Source organism: Paroedura picta, chromosome 4, assembly GCF_049243985.1.
Source record: "Paroedura picta isolate Pp20150507F chromosome 4, Ppicta_v3.0, whole genome shotgun sequence".
Lineage (NCBI taxonomy): Eukaryota > Metazoa > Chordata > Lepidosauria > Squamata > Gekkonidae > Paroedura > Paroedura picta.
The window spans coordinates 106,137,988-106,160,676 of NC_135372.1; the positions used below are offsets into that span (position 1 = coordinate 106,137,988).

Consider the following 22,689-nt stretch of genomic DNA (forward strand, 5'->3'; position numbering starts at 1 on the left):
ACTCACAAAACTATATGCTGCAACAATGTAACGCAGGCCGTCTTTGCTCTGGTCACAAACTATTCCGTTTATTTAAAATGATGATGATGAAGAATTGGTTTGTTGACAATGCTTCTCAGTACACAATATATAATAGCAATTTCAATTGCGACAACTCCTGCAAATGGAGCAGAAAATGCGAACTGGGAACCTTGTGGCCAAGACCCAGCATTCCCCGACCTAAGCCCTTCCCTCGTCTGCCTTCTCCGCCGCGGACTCTCCCCATGTTCTTCTCGCCCGCCGCTCAAGATTGCGAAGCTCCCCCCCCCCCAGCAGGCCTCAATGGTTCTGCCCTCCCTCAGCCAACCAATCAGCGCTCACTTCCTACGCTTCCTGTGTTCGCGCCCCCTGCCGGTTAGCTCAGAGCGCGCGTCGGCGGCGAGTCTCGCGGCGCTTTCGGCCGGTCCTTTCTCAAGATGACGGCTCCGGCTGAGGCTGAGAGCTGGCTCCGCACCCGGGACGTGCTTGTGCCGGAGGGTCCCGAAGACTTCGGGTCGCTCCTGCTGTCGGCTCCCGTGCTCGAAGGGCTGCGAGCCGCTGGGTTCCTGAGGCCTTCCCCAGTGCAGCTGAAAGCCATCCCGTTGGGGCGCTGCGGCCTCGGTGAGGGGCGGGGCTTGGGGTCTGCGGGAGGCAGCAGCGTTGCCGCGCGAAGCGGGAGACGGTGGGGGATAAAGGACCTCTTTGGGGTGGTGGGTTGGAGGTAGGGATGCCAGCCCCGGGCGGGGTGGGGCTGGGGATCCCCGGGTTTTACAGTTCATCGCCAGGGGACAGATCAGTTCCCCTGGAGACTGTGGCTGCTTTTTTTTTGGTGGGGGGCGAGGTGGACTCCATAGCATGTACTCCACTGAAGGCCCGCCCCAAATCTCCCCCCCCCTCGTTATTTACACTTTTTAATCTAAACTGGTTGCATCAATTAAAAGGTTCAGTGTTTGTAATAAATATGCATGAGTTATAATAAGTTATTTAATTTAATAAATAACCAAGGAGATAAAATGCACAAGGAGAGGGGAGTAAAGAAAAGTAGGAATAGCTTGTGTCAGTTCCAGAATGAAGCCAACGAGTATTTACATGTGGTATTGTCATGATAGAGGTAGTGTAGTGTCCCTGCCCAGAATCATCAGTTAGAAATATATGGGTTATAGCTACCCAGTTACAGCTTGACAGTCAGTAGACAGTAGAGGCAAAAATGGCTTTTTGTTAAATACTGCATGCAAGTCCTGGGGCAAATGGTATTTGGAGCTGAGGTCCTCCCCCCTTCCCTCAGGAATGGAGGGAATCCAGATGAGATTAAGTTACCTAACAGTGAAACCTCTGCATATTCTAGGAATCATTAAAGGTAAAGGCAAGCACCGGGTCATTTCTGACTCTAGCGTTTTCATGGTAGACTCAATATGGGGTGGTTTGCCAGTGCCTTCCCCAGTCATTACCGTTTTACCCCCCAGCAAGCTGGGTACTCATTTTACCAACCTCGGAAGGATGGAAGGATGGAAGGCTGAGTCAGCTGCTGAGATAGAACTCCCAGCCTCATGGGCACACAGCTTCAGACAGCATTTCTGCTGCCTTACCACCCTGCACCACAAGAGACTCTGCTGCCTTACCACCCTGCGCCACAAGAATCATTAGGGTTAATGTTAATGAGGAACATTTACAAGACTTCACTGCTATGCTGTGACATTTTAGTGCACATCTAACATTCTGTTATAGCCGCACATTGCAGAGAAAACTAGCAGATGAGCAGTCACCTGAAGGAAGCTTCTCGTCAGTTAATGATCATCTTATTTCTGGTTTTCTGAAAATAAATTCCCGATTTATGAAGCTGTTCTGGCTGCCATGAAGTGTCTTGGGTGCTTCCTGAACTGGATCTTTAATGTCTCTTTCAGATCTTATCGTGCAAGCAAAATCTGGCACTGGTAAAACTTGTGTCTTCTCAACCATTGCACTTGACTCTCTTATCCTGGAAAGCCCAGTTACACAGGTAAGAAAGCATACTTGTATAGGAAATGTACAAGTCATTTATTATTTATTAGAGCACTAAATCAACCTGCTTGCCTGTGTGGATCTGTTCCTCATTTGTAAAACATTGGTGACCTAAAACAACATATTTCATCTTTCCCAGTTTATAAATTATTATTATTTGCCTCAAGGTAATTCTTATTCGGAGCTCAGGTGTTATCCTTTGTTTATATGACAGCTTGTCAGAGGCCTGCTTGAAATGGCTAAAACATGAAAGGTATAATATAATGTATAAAACAATACTATTTGGTAGTTATGAAATGATGAACTTTTGGAATTGAAGTCAAAACTGAAATTGTTTTTATTCTCCTGCCATGTTCATTTAAAACCTTGAAGTTCTATATTGTAGGGCTAAATCCACTTAATATCAGTGGTGTAATTTATCATGCTTCTTCAGCCGAAAGAATGCTAGTTTTTTGCCTCCATCTCAAAAAGTCTGTGACTTGTAAACCATGTGAAGTGGAAGCCTTGTCTAAACTTACTGTGCTTCTGGAAATGTTCCTATAAAGTAACTATGCTGTTTATTTATATTTAAAATATTTCCATTCTGTCCTTCCATCAAATTCAGGGTCTCCAGGGCCCCAGACAGGGCATTAAAATGCATTTAAAATATAATGCATATAAAATTATTTAGAATATATTTTTTTAAAAAACTTTACTTTTCTTACACTATATAGCCTATTGCTCACTAATGTTGCACTTCACGGCCATTTCACACATTATGCAGAGGCAAACCCAAATTTGCTATTGAACCTCTTGGGCACTCCCATGTGTTCCAGCCCAGAAAGGAACCACTTTAAACTCCTGACCCACAGATTGAGAGCCACAGCTGCTCTTTTAAAAACCCTTTGTAAAAGTGACATATGTTAATTTGCAGTTATCAAACTATTGCTTGTGCAAGATTAACTGAGAATTTACTGTTTCATGACATTAACACCATTAAGAGGTCAGTTATTGATGTTCTGAGCAATATTCAGAATGATAATTTAGGAGACAAGGTCACATTTATTTTGTTGTCCCCATAATCCATTAATGGACTAATTTTTATTATTTCAGATTCTAGTTTTGGCTCCTACTCGAGAAATTGCTGTACAGATACATGCAGTCATTACAACCATCGGGATTAAAATGGAAGGTTTGGAATGTCATGTCTTCATTGGAGGGACCCCTTTAAACCAAGACAAAACCAGGCTAAAAAAGTGTCACATAGCTGTTGGCTCCCCTGGTAAGAACATAAGTCATCTAAGGTTTTTTAGCTTCGTGATGCGGTGTTCTGTGCTATTGAAAGTGCTATGCATTTGATATCCTCTGGCCGCAGGAAATAATTTGCGAGACATTTTTAGCGGGGTGTTATTTTTGAACATTTTCCCCAAATCAATGGGAGGGTTGAATGCTCAATTTTAGATTTACATACTTATAATTGTTTCTGTAAATGCTTGAGTTGAGGTACTAAAGTTATTGTTTTCATTGGCAGGTCGCATAAAGCAACTTATAGAGTTGAACTACCTGAATACAGCCAGCATTCGCCTTTTCATTCTTGATGAAGCAGACAAGCTTCTGGAACAAGGCAGTTTCCAGGAGCAAATAAAGTAAGAGTGTTTTAGTGGTTAAGCATTTATTTCTAATACAATTTGAAATTTTTACTTTGAATCCTATTTTTCTTTTCTTTTCTCCCTCTTTCTAGTTGGATTTATTCTTCTCTGCCAGCCAACAAGCAGATGTTGGCTGTTTCAGCCACGTATCCTGAATCCTTGGCTAATACTTTAACTAGATATATGAGAGATCCCACATTTGTGAGGCTGAATCCCACTGACCCAAGTCTCATTGGTATGTTTGTGTTCTTTGATCACTAATTTACCTTTATCAACCAAAGCATCCATTTTAGTGTCAAATTCCAAAGCTTGTACGTATATATAATCCCAGTGATACAATATTTTTTATTAATATGTTTAAAAATACTTCTCTGAATTTTCTTTTAAAAAATATAGTCATTTGGTCAGCAAGCATTGAATAACGGTCTCATTGATGCCTAGCTAAATTGTGGCCCTATTATTTGTTTAAAGTAAATATCCAAAGCAATACCCATGGTTTCCAACTCAGGAGCAGTACCCGTATCCCCCATTTCATTTAGATGATTTTCTGCTGTGTACATGTTATATTGTTTATCTTTGCATATATTTCTAACTGAACTCAGAGTGTAGCTGTAACTGGTTTCAGCCTGATATGAAATACACAGACTCAATCCTATTGGTTTCAGTGTGGAATTGCAGCCTTGCATAAGGCTGGTAAGCATATTTTGTCTACTCAGAAATAAAGTCAGTCCTGCAGGACTTATTCCCAAGTAACTATGCATAGGATTGGAGCCTTAATCTCCTGACTCAGTTTTTAATACATACTCCTAGTGGAATCGAAAGAATTAATGCATGGAGCAGCTGTCATAGCAGCACACACATTAATGTATAAAGCACTATGGGGAGAAAGTGAGGCTGCAATCCTTGGACTTAAAAGCACTTCCTGCCCTTTCCTTAAGGTTCCAGGCTCAGATGATAGTAAGCTCACAGTAGGCCCATTATGCACGGCCGCCGAAACGGCGATTTCGGGTCACATGGAAAACGCAGAGGGGGAAGACGCGAAGCACACCGGTTATGCACGGGAGGAGGCGCGACGGCGGCAAAACCCAGAGTAACCGATTATGCACGCGGCGACTCTGGCGCCGCTTCTGGTTATGCCCCGGTCACCCGGAAGCTGCGCTTTCTTTCGCGTTTCGCTGACGCGGCTTTTTCGGCGGCATGCACCAAAGCTGCGGCCTGTTGCAGCCGGCTCCGTGCGTTATCGGTGATATTAGTCGCCGCCATTCCACCCCGAATGTGCGTTATTCCCCCCATGCATAATGGGTCGTAATGATCACCCTCCACATCTTTATACCTATGCCTCCATCTAAGATGGGATTTCAGTAAGGAGTAAAAGGCCACTATGGGTGATGAATATGTACCGTCTGGAATTTCCATCCAAAAGAGGACATCGTTGTATGTATAGAATGCAAACAAAAATTTTATTACGTGCTAAACTAAGTGCTTCTCCATAAAACCTCCAATTCTGAATTTTAGTGAACTGGATCTTGTTAAGAGGACCACTGACATTGTGTAAAAGTTGCCAGAGGTTTTTTTTCTGCTGGAAGAAGAGTCTTGATGCCCTGGGAAGTCTTTGATTTTAGCATAATGGAATAATAGAATCGAGCCCTGTATTTTTTGAAGAGCTGTGGAAGTCATGGCAATAAATAGATAACTTAGAGTAGGGTGTTCCAGGCCAGTACCATATGATTTTTTTTTGCTTAGGGAGGTTTATTGGTGCAAACAATACTTAATTGGCAAAATTCTAACCTGCTTTTTCTTGAAGGAACTTTTGTTTATGTTCAAGATATTTAATCCATCTCATCATTAACTTTTTGGGTAGGATTGAAGCAGTACTTCAAAGTTGTGAATTCTTATCCATTACCTCATAAAACGTTTGAGGAAAAGGCACAGCATTTACAGGAACTCTTCAGCAAGATTCCCTTCAATCAGGCTTTGGTCTTCTCAAATCTACACAGTCGGTAATTTATTTTCCCCATTTTCAATAAAGAGGTGGGAATGCTGTCAAGTTGTACCTGATTTATGGTGACCCCATAGGTTTTTTTCAAGGCAAGAGAGATTCAGAGATGATTTGTCATCATTTACCTCTATGTAGCAACCCTGGTATTCCTTGATGATCTCTCATCCAAATAGTAATCAGAACTGGCCCTGCTTAGCTTCTGAAATCTAAAGAGATCGGGCTAGCTTGGGCCATCCAGGTCAGGGCATTTTTAATATATAGCTGATAAATTGGAATCTGAATAGTCACTCAGTGTTGCTTCTGTTTGGTGATGGGATACTCATTCCTGGGGTAGTCAACCTGTGGTCCTCCAGATGTTCATGAACTACAATTCTAGTCCATGAACATCTGGAGGACCACAGGTTGACTACCCCTGCATTAGACTGAGGATGCAAGAATGTTGAGGTATCAAGTTTAGGGCATTTTACGAAGCTGAACTTGAAAAATAAAACACGTGTTGAAAAAGTGTAGGTCTGTTTCATCTGTATTACTATGTACTTTTAAAAAATCAAGAGTTTCTTGTGTATATGTTTAAGGGAGTAAAAAATATATTTTTAGAGACTAGCTATCTATTTACATTTTATTGAGCAAGGAATCTAAAAGAGTTTATATTTATACCAATCTAAAAGAGTTTATATTTTCCTTTAAAAATGTTTGTATTCTGCTGTCAGTTCTTGCCAGGCAGTTTGGGGAGAATAGATTGAAGGAAAATTTGAACTGTTAAACGCTCTCTGTCTCCTTAGAGCTCAGCACTTGGCAGATCTACTGACATCCAAAGGTTTTCCTGCAGAATGCATTTCAGGCAAGTCTCTGGGCTGGGGATCCCCAATCTTGTAGAGTCTGTGGGCACTTTTGGAATTTTGAGAGCAGTTAGTGGGTGCAACTGTAAATGGTGACAGTGGAGAGACATAGCTAACAAAAATGGCTGCCATGGGAGCTTGAGTGGATCACAGAATTATTCTTTTATCATTATTATTTATTTGATTTATTACCCACCGTTTCCGGTAAGCTGGCTCGTGGTGAGTTACATTAAAAACCCCACAATAAAATATAAGCCATCCCAGAATGTTGGGAAGTTCCGAACCTAAGATCTTTCTGCAACGAAGGTATTTGTTTCTGTATGGCCCATTATGCACGGGGGGAATAACGCACATTCGGGGTGGAATGGCGGCAACTAAAATCACCGATAACGCACGGTGCCGGCTGCAGCTTCGGTGCATGCCGCCGAAAAAGCCGCGTTCGCGAAATGTGCAGCTTCCAGGTGACCGGAAGAAAGTGCAGCTTCCGGGTGACCGGGGCGCAACCAGAAGTGGCGCCGGGATCGCTGCATGCATAATCGGTTACTCTGGGTTTTGACGCTGTCGCGCGCCGCCCCGTGCATAACCGGTGTGCATCGCGTCTTCCCCCTCCGCGTTTTCCATGTGACCCGAAATCGCCGTTTCGGCGGCCGTGCATAATGGGCCTATGAGGATTTCCCTCAGACACAAACAAGATGCAGCCTGGGCTCTTCTGAAGCATATTCTATTGCTGTGAGGTGGAAGACAGCCAGTATTGACTTTTTATTTTGGGAAGATGCACACCATGGGGGGGGGGGGGCTCGCTGCTATAGTCTGTGTTTTTTTTGTTAAGTTTTGTTGCAAACCTATTGTTGACTTGGTATGTAGATTTGGTGGTACTCAGAGCGGTTGTGCATGTGTAAACGGGAAGGATGCTTTGCATTCTAACAATGTTTCCTTATAAGTAAGTCTCACTGTACTTAGTGAGATCTATTCATTAAAATAAGTAGGCTAAGGATTGCACCCATAGAATATTTTGGATAGAAGTATTTTCTTGTGTTTATTCTCACATTTATTACTAAAGTGTTGCATTAAAAGTTTCCAAAACGTGTTCTGTTCTCAGCATGTACACTAGATAAATGAAAATGTACCTGAGGGGTTGGACAAATGCTGACTCCATTTTGGCTCTGGCCAAGCATTGATTCTGCTCTAATGGATGAAAACAAAATAACACAGTAAATTACTCCAGTGACTTGGCTAGTGATTTTCCCCCTTTTAGTACTTGATCATTCTGACTTTGTATCTCTAGGCAGTATGAATCAGAACCAGAGACTTGATGCCATGGCTAAACTAAAGCAGTTCCATTGCAGAGTGTTGATTTCTACTGATTTGGTGAGGTTTTCCTTTGACGTAGTGAAATATATGGACGTGTACCCTGTGGATCCTGCATGGAAAAATGCATGTTACCATGATTCTTCCATGCATTTCCCACTAGATCTGATCCTTGAAACACTGGATGTTATACACCTCATGTGGAGCCTGTGGGGGAGGGAGCAGCAGTGAGGAGGGAAATCAATTGGCACTGATCCTGTGTCACTAGAGTAACATGCATCAGTGAAAGCATCACTGATGGAAGATGAAATGGAGAACAGTTTTTATCTGGCTCTTCTCCTCAATGCAGTTGCATGGCTTTTGTTCCCTCCCAGCCCTACAACCTCCAGTATCTATACTGAAGATGTCTTGGGAGGTGTCTGGGGGAAGTTAGGAAAGAACTTCTGCTATAAGTGTCCTTTTGAACATGCTTCAGGGAACCCGTGATTTATATTTTAATGTGGATCTAAATCTAAAGCCATGATGCATACTGGCTTTTTTGTGGAGTCTAGGAAATACATGATGTTTTTTTGTAAAAGTCTGTATGTAGCTAAGGTGTGCTTTTCTTGGGCTCAAATATCTTTAAATCAAAAGAGAAATATATTGATTACTCTTATTTTGAGGGCATTAGATTAAAAGTTTTATTTGTTTTATGTTTTCTTATGTCTTGTACATAGGGAGCATTTATATCTTACCTGTTTTACCAATAGCAGCACCCTAGGTAGCTTACACGACTCGTGTTCAGCAATATGTTATCAGTCTTGTAATTAAATCATTTTCCACTAAGACTTGTACAAAATTTCTGCTAAGCAAAAACTCGGGCTAGAGCATCCCATACCCTGCCACCAATAATGCTTATTAACAAAAAAAGTCTAGAAAGTGTTCTAGAGAAAGTGTGTCCTTTCACCTGCATTAAAATTTTTCCGAGGTCAGTAAAATGAGTACCCAGCTTGCTGGGCGGTAAACGGTAATGACTAGGGAAGGAACTGGCAAACCACCCCGTATTGAGTCTGCTATGAAAACGCTAGAGGGCATCACCCCAAGGGTCAGACATGACCCGGTGCTTGCACAGGGGATACCTTTACCTTTACCTGTCATTAGAATAATTGATCTAAACTGATCCCTTTTCTGTGGTGCTTTACTTGACTATTGTTCACCTTCTAAAATTCTTTTTACTTTTTGCCTATCTCTTTGCCTGCTCTTTACTGTTAGACCTCACGTGGAATTGATGCTGAGAAAGTGAACCTAGTTATCAACTTAGATGTGCCATTGGATTGGGAGACATACATGCATCGGATTGGCAGAGCTGGACGTTTTGGTAAATGCTGCTTTAAGTGGGATATGCAGGGGCAGGTGGCGGGTCTGCAATTCCCTAATAACTTAACTGTTCTTTACTTTGTTGCAGGAACGTTAGGACTAGCAGTGACCTATTGCTGCCGGGGGGAGGAAGAGAATGTGTTGATGAATATTGCACAGAAATGTAACCTTCGGCTTCTTCCCTTACCAGGTATAATGTTTATGCAGGAACTAGTGTCTTGAATTTGAACTGTGTCATTTATAAACAGTAGCAGTGATAGTGTCTCAGAGTTAATCAGGCCATTAATTAATCACTCAGGCATAGTAGTCGTTTTACTCTGAGTGATAGTGGCTTCTGAGTCTTCTCCTGAGTGAAAGTGTGGAATTGATTTCTGAGGAACTGTACATTGATTCTTCATTGTTACAAAGTCCTGCAACGTTACAACAGTTAACAACATGATGAAGAGCATAATAATTGAGACACAAGATCAATGAATTAGAGTTATGTGCTGTTCCATTAAAATTCCCCCCTGAGCTGTGTCTTTCAACAGATCTCAGCAGTTTCTAAGAGCTGAAATGGCATGGGAGATGTCTAATTATTTCCCTTCCTGACCTTTTCTTGCAGAAGTTACACACAAGCTGTTTTTACAGTTGGAGAAAAACTGTCTCCTCCCCATACCTGTCCACCCCTTAAATTGCAGCCTTTGTAAATGGGGGTAGGGGATGAAGAGGGGTTTTCTCATGTAAAATAATCATAGCGCTACACACAACGTATAATTTTGCCATTATCACCTTCACATTGGTAGGAGCTTTTTACTGAAAAGATCTTGTTGGGTATTAAAACGAAAGATAGGTGGATTAGGAGGGAGTTCAGTAGCCCTTTTTAAAGGTTACAGAAGTGAAGCAACAGTTCTCCTAGGCTACTCTGAAACGAGGTGAGGAACTGGTTTTTAAATGGCAGGATAGCAGATGTAGGAAGCTCTTATCCAGCTTTAAGAGCTGTTTTGGATTGGAATACCCTGTCTAGATAGGTTGTAAGTTTTTTGGGGGGAGGCTTCCAAAGTAAGGCATATGTCCAAAATATTTCCCTGTAATGCATTAAATTTTTATGTTGCCTTTTGTCCAAAGAGCTCAGGCATTGTGTTCCACCTATAAAGTGGGCTGGATTGAATGGGTTGGAATGAAAGTGTATGATTGGTTCAAGGTGGGCTTCATATTTTGCTATATGTTATAATGCTTTGAAATAGAGGTTTGACTTACATGGATTTGGGGTTATCTTCACTCTTTGCTTATTCTACAGTTCCATCACTTGCATTTTGGTCACGTTTGTGCTTGAATCCTAAGTAGTGCAAGTGAAGGCGTGCTAGAGGAAAGCAGCCTCCTTATTTTCAGTGCAGCCTTATTTGCCCTTCCACCCCCCCCTCTCTCTCTCTCTCTCTCTCTCTCTCTCTCTCTCTCTGCTTTCCTGCAAAAGAAACTTGGGGTGGGAGAAGTGGGCAGATGTGTTAGAGTTGAACAGCTGAAGTGATTTGATGGATGTGGTGATATACCTTAAAATGAGACACACATCCTTATGAGTCTGTTCTGCTCTTCATTGATGTTGTTTCTCTTTCTTGAAGAACCTGTGCCTCCTGAGTTGATGGAACAGTTTGACAACTGGGACGTGGAAGTCACAGCTGTCCCATATCCTAATGCTTCACTGCATGCTGCTCTGCCAGATAAGCAGCCGGAGAAGACAGTGCAGCACACAGCAGGAGGCAGCAGTGCAAAGGGGTCTTGTGCTGCTGCTAGTGAAAACCTTCCTGCACCTAAGCCAAAGCAGGTCCTCAGACAGAAACAGCTACTCAAAGGCAGAGCAGAACAAAGCAACACAAAGAGAACCTTGAAGGACCAACCGTCTTCCCAATGCACTGCAGAGCCAAAATGGCAACTAAAACCTAGTGTCCAAACTAGTGAGCAGCAGTACAAGCAAGAGGTGGACAAGGAAGCTTTAAGAAACAAACTTCCCAAGATACCTTGCCTGTCTTCTTATAAGTCTCATCCGTCCACCAATACCTGGAGCATGGCTGAGTTTGTTGAGGATTATGAATACTTTATTAAGGAAGGACTGGAGAAAAAGGTGGAGATCATAAGAAGCTATACAGGTCCTGGAGAGCAGCATTCAGAAAATGATACCTTGGATGGGAAAGCCTCTGCATGGACTGGGGAATCTGATAGTGATAGCAGCACATACAGCTCTGACTCATTAGCCTACAGTTCAGATGGCCAGTCACCCATCAGAGCCTCTTCAGATATACAGAAAGGAGAGGACGGTGAGCTCTCAGCAGATCAGACTTTTCAGAGGCACTCTGAGCACTTCACTGTTGTCCCTGAACAAAAGAAGATTCCAGAGCCACCTGTGCTCCAAAAGATTAAGCAGAATGTGAAACACAGCAAACACAGGAGGCAAAGCTACTTCCCTCCTGCTGCCAAACCCTCTAAAAGAGGGGGCTTGAAAGGTGCCCCCCAGTACGAACCTGATCCCCCTTTCCTCTGTGAGACTCAGAGTTATGAGGAGTACTGGAAAGCATATTACCAGGCATACCAAGACTATTATTCGACTGCTTCTTATCCATATAATTACATGCATAGCTGGCTGACTGCTTATCGTGCGCATGCTGTCTATATCAAAGAGCTGCTGAGAGGTCATCAGTGATCGGCAAGCCTTCCTCGTATATGTTGTGCAAGGTCACCTTTCTGCTTTTGAACTATTTTAATATATTTTTCATTCAATGTATGTATTCTTTTTGTATACATTCCAGATGCGAAGATACTGCAACAGAAATTTGCTAATTAAAAATTATGACAAATGATGAAATTACCTTTCCTTTGTGCAGGTGTTTGTAGATAGTCTGAAGACGTTTTTGGGCATTACATTCAATGTTTTAAGCCGATTCATGAACTTGGCCACTTTTTTTGGCCCATTTTACTTCCCTTTGGAAAAGACTGTTTCTTTGCTGCTGATTTAGTATGTCAAGATTGAACCAGCTCAGTTTAGGTCTTCCAAGCTGGGATAGTTTATAGAACTGTAGTGAATCAGATCCTGTGGATCTGATCCTTTAATGGTAGCACTTACCTTTTAGCACAAGGAGCTTCCCTGGCGATACTGGATGCCTTCCAGTGCTAGCAGATATCCACCCTGGTTGGAGGAAAGTGCTGCCATTAGCACAAGTTGTCTTTTGATATCCAACACGCAGCCATTTCTTTTTATCTGCTGTGAACCCAGATAAGGGGAATGTGCGATTATTCCTTCAGTACACCTATATTCTTGTCCTAATAAACTCCGTTCCTTGGAGTCTTAATGTCAGTAACGCTGTTTTCTTCCCTCTCTCTTTATAATGGAGGGTATGAGTAGAAAATTAACCTATATAGCCCAATAATTTGCATGTCTCTTTGGAAGCGCATCCCAGTATGTTGAGTGGGGCTTATTCCCAGGTAAGTATGTCATAGATTTACTGCCTTACATAACTAAAGTGGAGGGATGAAGCAGTTTTGGGTTTATATATCATGTAATTTACAGTTTGAGAAATTCATTAGAGGAGAGCGAGGAGAAGCCCTATGAGGAAAAGCTGGGGGACTTGGGAATGTTAAACCTGTAGAAAAGGGGTTTGAGAGGGGACATGATTGTTGTCTTAAGTCTTTGAAAGGTTGTCAGTCGGGGCAGGGAAGGTTCCTGTTGTCAGCAGAGAATAGGATCCACAGCAGTGGATTTAAACCAGGGGTAGTCAAACTGCGGCCCTCCAGAAGTCCATGGACTACAATTCCCATGAGCCACTGCCAGCATTCGCTGGAGGGCCGCAGTTTGACTACCCCTGATTTAAACTATGAGGAGAATGATATTAGCTGGATATCAGGATAAATTTTTTCAGAGTAGTTCAGCAGGAATTGACTGCCTAAGGAGGTGATGAGTCCCCCCTCACTGACAGTCTTCCAGCAGTGGCTGAACAGATACTTCCCCTGGATGCATTGAGCAGGGGATTGGACTAGATGGCTTGTAGGGCCCCTTCCAACTCTATGATTTTAGGAAAAAATCTTTAGAAAGCAGGTTCTTCATAATGAGGTTCCAGTTTTTAAAAATAAATTCCAAAGTACTAATTCCATTGAGTTCTATTTCTTGTATTCCTTATGAATGGATGGTTTCTCAAATCCCCATTATGATATTCCCTTGCTAAAACTGCTGGTGTTATATAAACATATGGGCCTATAGCAAAAAAATTGGCTACTTGAAATATCAGTTTTCCCTGACACAGAGATTTCTATGTGTCTTGATGAATAATATTTTTAAAACTGCATGGCAGACATCTGCTAGAATTTGAAAGTCAAAGGGAATTTATAGAAGGGCTTCTCTACTGCTAGAAACTCAGCACTTCTACGGCTCCCAAATCTCTTTCCTGGCAATACACCCTCGTTCCATTAATTACCTTTTAGACACTGGACTAGTTTTTGTAAGAAACATCTTTTTATCAGAAGGTCCTACTCTTCTACATGAAAATTATTTTTTCTATGCCTATGCAAATTATGCAACCCTTGCTGATCAACAGCCTTAGTCGTGCTCTCTGTTAGAAGTGGTCTAAATAAAAGGCCTACCTCAATTAATGCATGATGCTGATTTAAATAAAATTTAATTAAAACTGTATAAATAACACTTTCAGAACGAGATTGGGTTGGCCATATGATAGGAAAGATTTTAATTATATATGTTAAAAAAAACCCAAAGCTATCATAATTGGGCCATCCTCCTGAGAGTTCCAATATCAGGCCTGTCATGCATAAGGGAAAACTTTAATTAGAAATTGAATTACCTATTAACTCTGAAACTAATTGGCCTGTTTTGTTTCAGCTGCCCATCTAAAATCAAGGCTGGGTGGCTGGCTGAATGGGTAAATGCATGAGTAATAGACTACAGAGAGGCTTATCTTAACTGTCTTGTTCAAATCCTGCATAGATTGATAGCAGGATTTTGTTGCAATTTGGCTTTTGTACTCTACCCATAATTTACCTATTCTCTCAGAGAACCTAATTCTTGGCAGTGAGGAAGAGGGTAGTTGTATTCCAGTCACCCCCAGATGCATTAGTCAGCTGCCTGGAAGCAGAGATGAAATGGCTCAAGCAGAGCTGTCTGAAAGCTCAACCCTGCAAAGATGGAGGTCCTTTGGCTGGGTAGGAAGGGACCATGTGAGGAAGCAGGTCTGCCCACCTTGGATGATGTGCAGCTCCTAGTGACTCATTCCACCAGGAACCTGGATGTGATCCTAGGTGCTTCCCTTACAATAGAAGCCCAGGTCACAAAGGTAGCGCGGCTGGCATTTTACCACCTCCGCCAAGCCAAGCTCCTAGCGGCCTACGTGTCCCTAGAAAACCTAGCCACAGTGACCTATGCGATGGTCACCTCTAGACTAGACTTCTGAGACTCGCTTTATGCAAGCTTACCCTTATCCTTGAACCAGAAATTACAACTGGTGCAGAACGCCATGGCCAGGATTCTCACTAATACATCACGGAGATCCCACACCTGGCCTGTACTCCAACAACTCAGCTGGCTCCAAATTGAATTCCAGATCAGGTTTAAGGGGTGAGGTGATGTGGCAAGCTTCAAGGCCATACACAGTATGTAGCCAGTGTACCTGAGAGACCATCTCTCTGCCTACACCCCCAAAAGAGCACTACACTCTGCCACCCCCAACCAGCTGGTGATCCCTGGCCCCAAAGAAGCACGTCGGTCCTCAACAAGGTCCAGAGCCTTTTCTGTCCTGGCCCCCACCTGGTGGAATGAGCTCCCTGAAGAGATCAGGGCCCTGCCCAAACTCCCATAATTCTGCAGAGCCTGCAAAAGGGAGCTTGAGGCTGACCAACCCGGCAACATCCGCTGGTCCCCCCTGACACCCACCCTCCCTTACATGACTAAATATGACTTACCTAAGGGTTCTGTTGAAGTTGCTATCTTTGTTAAACAAATCCTAGTTGATGTTATGTTATGATTGTTATATATGTTCTGATGTTCCATGTAATTACCTCATGAGGTTTTATATAAACCTCCCAGAGTCATATGGAAGGGCGGTATAAAAATCTAAATAAAATAAATAAATAGCTCCAGTTTATGGTACCCAGACTGCTCTGTGTTAAGTAAGGGCTGTCTGAGCTGGATGAACTCATCACTTAACATGCACAACAGTCCCCTCCATTTTGTTACCAAAATCGCACTTACACGTGTCTTGTGACAGTTGTATTAAGCCGTGGGAACTAGGCTGAGCAGTGAGAGGAGGTAACTTAGCGTGTAAGAATCAATTTTGCTTGTTACAAGGTAATTCAACCCTTAAGAACTCAAGGGAGACAACGTTGGTGAATTGTAATAACAGTAACAGTTGTTATTAGAAAAAGAAAGTAATAAAAGCATAAATAAATCTAACACACCTATCAGGCAGTTGTATAGAGAAAAAATCAGAGTGGGGAAAGGGGGTTCCGTACCTGTAGAATAGAGAGAGAGACAGCAGCGACACGAGCCAGCGTGATGGGAGGATCCAATTGATCCGGGTTGGAAAGCACTCGGAGAGGCTGTGTACACCCAAGGTTTATATAGGGTTTTGGGGAGGGGGTGAGGTGATGTGGCAAGCTCTGTAAGATGGAGTCTGATCTGGCTTTGGCAGACTCTAACAGTGTCATAGCTTTGGCTTAAGCCTAGACTATAGAGGAGTGCCACTAGTTGTAGAAGATAGTATGCCAGTCTCTGAGGCAGGGGTCCTGCCATGCATAACAATTTCTTGTATGTGCCTGGGTTCAGGAGGGCTCTTAATTCTTGTCTGTGTGAGAGAATCTGGATCTATTCAATACACCAGCCATTTGCAAGATGTGAGGCACATTCTAGTCAGATTCCTTACTTGGTCACTCAAGCAGCAGTGTTTTGTGTGGATGGGACAGTCAGCTTCCAGAGGGTCATGCTGCTGGTGCTGAGAATCCCTCAGTGTAGTTTGGTATTACAGAGGCAAAGAGTGAGTGGGAGACTCTCCTGGTTGTCTGGCTTAGTATCATATCTATCTTGGAACATATCTTGGCCTGGCCACAAAGAACTGCTGTGCTATTCAATGACTGAAGTACATTGCTCTCCAGCACAAGTTGTATCTTAGTTTCACTTGTAGAGAAAAATGATGCCATCTAGTGTGATATATGGTTAATAACAGGAGTGGGGAAGAAATGTTTTGTTTTTTAATCATAACCATTTGGATTTTATCGCATTTAGCAATGATGCTAGATGTGTCCACTTCTCAATTTTTCCTGTACTGGGCTACCTTGTTGATCCCTAAAGGAGCTGTGCTTTACTTGTAATTTCTTTAAACACCGTGGGTCAAATTGTCCCCAGTTGCCCTTTATTCAGATTTAGTTGGTTAGTTGCTGTGCTTTGGTAGGATGCAGGTCACCCTGTCGTTCTGTGATTGCTTCACTTTAGACTCCTGAATTCTGATTGCAGAATTTTCCAAGCTGAATGAGTCAGGTGAACTGAGCATCATCACGGTTGCAAAATACCACCCCTTAAAATTAATACTAACCATAGCTACTAATTCTGAAAAATGTTTGGTGATTCATTTTGTATTAAATGGAAGGTTTTACTACTTGGAGGACTTGCTAAGCATCTTAATAGCATCTCATTGTCTCAATTCTGAACAATTGCTCATCCAAACCCAAAAATGGTGATCAAGGAGGCTGATGTTCTGGAGGAAATGAACCTGCTTGTTTAGCGTGGAGTTGAATTTGCTCCACATAGGCAGTCAAGAACTATGGGGGGCTTTGCTGTTTTGAACAAAAGAAGGTTAGTGCATGAGCCTTCTATAAGGTAGGCATAGTTTACTAACTTTCTCACCCTTTACCTTCTGTCAGTCAGATTGCACTGAGGCATGCTTTTATGTGCTTACAGTTTGATTACAAAGGTGCACTGTGGAGCTATCCCTTGAAGGCAGCTGGAAATTACACTTCTTTCAGAATGGAATAGTTGTATAGTTGGCTGGGGCTAGTTCATAGGAATGCATCTTGCTAATTTTAAATCAACAATACTCGCTGCTGGTTTGATCTAGGGTTCGATTAAAGGCACTGGTCATAATGTAAAGCCGTTCACGGACTGGGAGCCATACCTTTGAAGGACCATATTTTTCCATTGATCTTCATGTGCCGATTAAATTTTGGTAGTTTTTACTTCTTTATCCTGGGCTGCTTTTTTCTGCTCAGAAATAGCTTCCATCTATGAAATGGACTTTTTGAGGAGGTAAAATGTGGCACTATCTTTGGAAGCACTTCGAATTTTTATTTTATTTTTTACACTTAGGATTTTAATGGAACATTGTCAGTGGCTTTGACTTACAAAGGGAAATGTAGAATATACATGTTCCAATAAAACAAATGAATATTTTTCCCTATCTGCTTGAAATTTGGGTGGGCAGTCTCGGAATGGGTGGGTGGTGCAATGTCAGAGAATTTGAAACACACATGAAGCTGCCTTAGACTGAATTAGACTGTTGATCTAGCAAGGTCAGTATTGTCTTCTCAGACTGGCAGCACCTCTCCAAAGTCTCCCAAGTCATCAAATGCTGGTCCTTTAAACTGAAGATGTCAGGAGTTGGACTGGGAACCTACTGCAAAAGAACAACAAAAAACGGGCTCTTCTCCATATAGGATAAAATTACACCTGGAACTCCATGTCTTTGTGAAACCAGTATAAGTTACTATAGGCTAAACCTTCGAATACATTTAAAACAATAAATGCTAGGACTGTACAACCCACTCCAAAGAAATGGCTTGGTGCAAAACACTGCTGCTTGGAGGCAGTCCTGGCTGACCAGAATGGGCCACCCCTCTACCCCTTGGGGTTTTTATGGGGATTTTATTGTGTTTTAACTATTTATGTTGTAAACCGCCCTGAGACCTATTGGGAGAAGGGCGGTCTAGAAATTAAATAATAATAATAATAATAATAATACCCTTTAACCTCACCTTGCTACCATCATCCTGAGTCACAAGGGAGGGTTATATATAACTATAATAAATATAATAAATAAAGACTGCTGCTACTCCAGGGCTCTGATTTTACTGGAGAGAAACACCTTGACTTCTCTCCCAGTTCTGTAAATAAGACCCTCTGCCTCTGTCTCTCAACAGCCATGGAGGAAACAATCCACTGCTTGAGCCCTCTTCTCAACACTTTTCAACCCTTCCCTTTCTACAGACGTTGGAGGAGGGGAGACATGGTATCCTTAATAGAAAATAGGACGTAGTACAAATCACCTTACATAAAACAATGGGGGTTGGGGCACATTAGTACTTGACTTATATAGTAAAACTAAGGTTGCATGATTATAAAGGAACCAACAAAAATACATCGATCTTTCCCTAATTTAGTTACTATCTATTTGTTACCTTTCAATGTCTCCTGAGAGCTAGAAGACAGAGCTCATCTCATCAAGTCTCTAGCACAGCCTTTCTCAGGTTTTTTACCATTGAGAACCCCTGGAACATTTTCCAAGCTTCAAGGAACCCCAGAAGTGGTGCGATTGTGCAGATTATAGTTGAAGCCCCTCCCCATTTCCGGCCCCTACCCTTCCCACCCCTTCCAGGCCCAACACTGGCCATTTTGGGGGAGTAGGGGGATCAATAGGGCCATATATGGTCATATCACTCGATTAATGTTTAACAAATTAAAAAAATATATAAACAATTAACTCCCACTCATTTGGGAACCCCTTCTAGGGTCATCAAGAAACCCAGGGTTTCACAAAACCCTGGCTGAGAAAGCCTGTTTTAGCAACTGGCATAACATGCTTTCTCTTGTTACCCAGTCATGCCCTGGACTCTGTTGCATGCCTTTGAACCTTCACTCTAAATTATGAGAGCCGACCTCAAATTTAAGAAAAAGCAGGAATTCTTAGCTTGGCTAATTTTGCTTTTGTAGTGGAGTTGTCTCATCTGGGTTCTCCAATTACTATTATTATTATTTAATTTATTGCCCGCCACTCCCAGACCAGCTCGTGACGGGTTACAGATGTCTGATAAAACCCCCAATAAAAACCCTATTAAAAGAGACAACAAAATCACAATAAAAGCAGAAACAACATGGCAATAATACCTTCCCTGGCCTGCCCCCCCTCCCCCATCCAAGCCTCAATCAAGCATGAAAAATGAATGGTAACCCATAAGAGATACTTCTTTGTCTTTTCAGTGTCCATCTACCCTTTTAGTTTAAGATCCAATTTAAAAGCACAGCCACTCAAAAGAGGCCTTTAAACTAGTACTTGTACAGAGATCAAAAATTAAGTGAGATGGTATTGTTCCCCAGATCTGAAATCTAAGCTAATATCCAGTTGCAGAGATTGTAATAAAAGGGCTATTGTTAAAGCAACGCAGGGCCCTGCATGAGTGTTTACCTTTTGCACTGCCAGCCATTGTAAATCTATTACTAAGTGGGAAGAGGTTAATGGGCACTGCTGTTGGGTAGTGACACAGAATCTTGTCTTCAATGTAGAATAGCCACTTCAGCCTCTCTGCTCCCTCCAGCCCATAACACACTGGATTTGTGCTTATGTTGAATTAGAAGATGCAATGACAAAATGGAACATTTACCAAGTGTGTCTTGCAGGTCTCATTGTTAAATGCTTTGAGTTACAAAGGGAAAAGCAGGATATAAATGTTTCAATAAATAGAACAGAATGTTTTCTCTGGGACCTTCTACATAAAAAGCAAATGAACGACTGGATTGTAACAACCCACCCCAAAAGTGCCAGCTTGGTGTAGTGGTTAAGAGCGGCAGCCTGAAATCTGGAGAGCCAGGTTTGATTTCCAACTCCTCCTCCACATGCAGCCAGCTGGGTGATCCTTAGGCAGTTACAGTTCTCTCAGAGCTCTCCCAGCCTGTCTGTTTTGAGGAGAGGAAAGGTAGGTGATTGTAAGCCACTTTGAGATGCCATCAAAAAACAACAAGGCAGATCTTCATTTTATCTTATGGTACTGGTTAGTAGTTGGGCTCATAGAAGGAAATACAGGCAAAAGGGACGGTTTGTTGTTGTTGTTATTAGGTGCAAAGTCATGTCCAACCCATTGTAACCCCATGGACAATGATCCTCCAGGCCATCCTGTCCTCTACCATTCCCCAGAGTCCATTTAAGTTTGCACCTACTGCTTCAGTGACTCCATCCAGCCACCTCATTCTCTGTTGTCCCCTTCTTTTGCCCTCAATCGTTCCCAGCATTAGGCTCTTCTCCAGGGAGTCCTTCCTTCTCATGAGGTGGCCAAAGTATTTGAGTTTCATCTTCAGGATCTGGTCTTCTAAGGAGTACTCAGGGCTGATCTCCTCTAGGACTGACCGGTTTGTTCGCCTTGCAGTCCAAGGGACTCGCAAGAGTCTTCTCCAGCAGACGGTTTGTAGTGTTACACAAAAAGATAAAAAAAGCTATCCCAAGGCTACTAAGAGTGTTAAAAAAACTAATACAGGATAAAGAAAAGTAAAAAGTCTCTTCTTATTATGTAGGTTTATTGTAGCATCCAACCAGAACGGGTTCCAGATATCTCCCGTTTTCAAAGGGAATTTTCCTCAGTGGTTGTTCCTCTCACTTGTGCGAAAATTGGTACTTCAATACCTGTATTCAATCTCAAAATGTTACGAATATACCCGGGCTTTTGGTTTTATACTGTAGTAATCCAACTGCTTTTCTTTATCCTGGGCTCATAGAAGGGCATGCCACAGGAATCTTGCTGAAGTTTATTTAGTATTAGATTCAAAGCCCATTCTTAAGAACGGGCTTAGAAAGCCCCCACCCGCCTAAGTGGAGTTGGAAGGAGCCCCCATTTGGGCCTGGAAGCTCTCTCACCATGGCGGTTTAGTGGTTAGGAGTGCGGACTTCTAATCTGGCATGCCAGGTTCAATTCTGCACTCCGCCACATACAGCCAGATGGGTGACCTTGGGCTCGCCATGGCACTGATAAAACTGTTCAGACCAGTCAGTGATATCAGGGCTCTCTCAGCCTCACCCACCCCACAGGGTGTCTGTTGTGGGGAGAGGAATGGGAAGGCAACTGTAAGCCGCTTTGAGCCTCCTTTGGGTAGGGAAAAGCGGCATATAAGAACTAACTCTTCTTCTTCTTCTTCTTCTTCTTCTTCTTACAGACCTAAAGGGAGGGGGTAAGCCCCCCCGCAGTGCCACTGCCACAGGAGGCTCCCTTTGCGGCTTACCTGGGGCCCGCGGAGCGCATCTGCTGCCCTTCCCTCCCCCTGGTGAAAGTGGACCTTTCCTGGCCTTGTACAGAGGCGGTTTGCGGGGCCGGGGAAGCAATTCCCAGCCCCCTCCCTCCCCCCAGCAAATGTGGGCCTTCCCCAGCCCCCCAAAGCAACGGGTACGCTTTGCGGGGCCGGGGAAGCTATCCCCAGACCCCTCCCCCCCCACCCGATGAACGTGGGCCTTCCCTGAACCTGTGGAGCGGCGGATGCACTCTGCGGAGCTGGAGAAGCGATTCCTGGCCCCCTCCCTTCCCCTGGCGAATGCGGGCCTTCCCCAGTGCTACGGAGCGGCAGGTGTACTCCGCAGGGCCAGGAAAGCCATCACCTGCCCCCTCCCTCCCTCCTGGCAAATGCGGGCCTTCACCCACCCCCTCTTTCCTTCCCTGGCCCCGCAGAGCGGTGTGCGTGCGCTGCGGGACTGGGGAAGCCATCCCCGGCCCTCTCGCTGCTCCCCCCAATGAATGCCGGCTTTGCCCTGGTGGCTCTCCACCCCAATGATGGTGCAGCTCCCCTGGGGACCTCCGAGCAGACCTGCCGCATCTTTAACTCGGGGGCCCCCGGGGAAGCCATCCGTTGCCCCCTCCCTGGCAGTGAGGCCAGTGGCCAGACTGACTGCCTACTTATGGTGGTTGGTCCAGCTTCTGGCCAGAGCTCTGGCTTTTTCTGGCAAGGGCCCAATCGGAAGGTGCTTCACTTCGCACCTTCTGATTGGCCCCTCACTGTTCCGGCCATGCCCACTCTCCACCCACTTAGCCCCTTAGCCAAATATGACAGCGACAGCATGGGAGACCTCTTGAAAATCCTATCCACACTCTGTTGCCCAGGGGAAGTCTCAGACTTGTCTGTGAGCTTCTACCAGAGAACCACAAAATAACCAGAGGGCAGGTATGGATTACTTTTCTGTCAGTGAGAAAACCATAAAATGTAAACAAAAAAAAGGGGGCTGAAAAGAGGGACCCACTCCAGTGGCTGCAGGAGAAAGCAAGCGAGATCAGAATGGGAAGGGGGACTTAGGTGAAGCTTACTTCCCTTTCCCTCAGGCCCACTGTGGGTGCTAGGCTGGGGTGGGGGCTGAGCCAATGGCGGGCGAGGCACTTTGCACTTTGCATTTCACAGTGAAAGACAAACAGGATATAAATATAATAACTAATTGCAGGTCTGTTTCAAAGGCAAGGCTCCAGCAAACTCCAGCAGACACTAACCCAAGAGCACAGATCCTGCAAACCACACAGAATATTTTTTCCTCAACTTGTAAGGCAGTTTGAGGATTTCCTT

General features: G+C 43.6%; 1 protein-coding gene across 1 annotated transcript; it reads left to right on the forward strand.

Annotated features, from left to right (window-relative positions):
- The first annotated feature begins 393 nt into the window (after positions 1-393).
- On the forward strand, positions 394-11,982 carry DDX20 (DEAD-box helicase 20). Its single transcript, XM_077334904.1, has 11 exons — positions 394-639; positions 1,920-2,014; positions 3,109-3,277; positions 3,527-3,641; positions 3,737-3,879; positions 5,506-5,644; positions 6,426-6,488; positions 7,772-7,850; positions 9,042-9,147; positions 9,235-9,336; positions 10,745-11,982. Exons 1-11 carry the CDS (start codon positions 456-458, stop codon positions 11,818-11,820), a joined length of 2,271 nt encoding a protein of 756 aa, XP_077191019.1. The 5' UTR covers positions 394-455; the 3' UTR covers positions 11,821-11,982.
- The last annotated feature ends 10,707 nt before the right edge of the window (positions 11,983-22,689 follow it).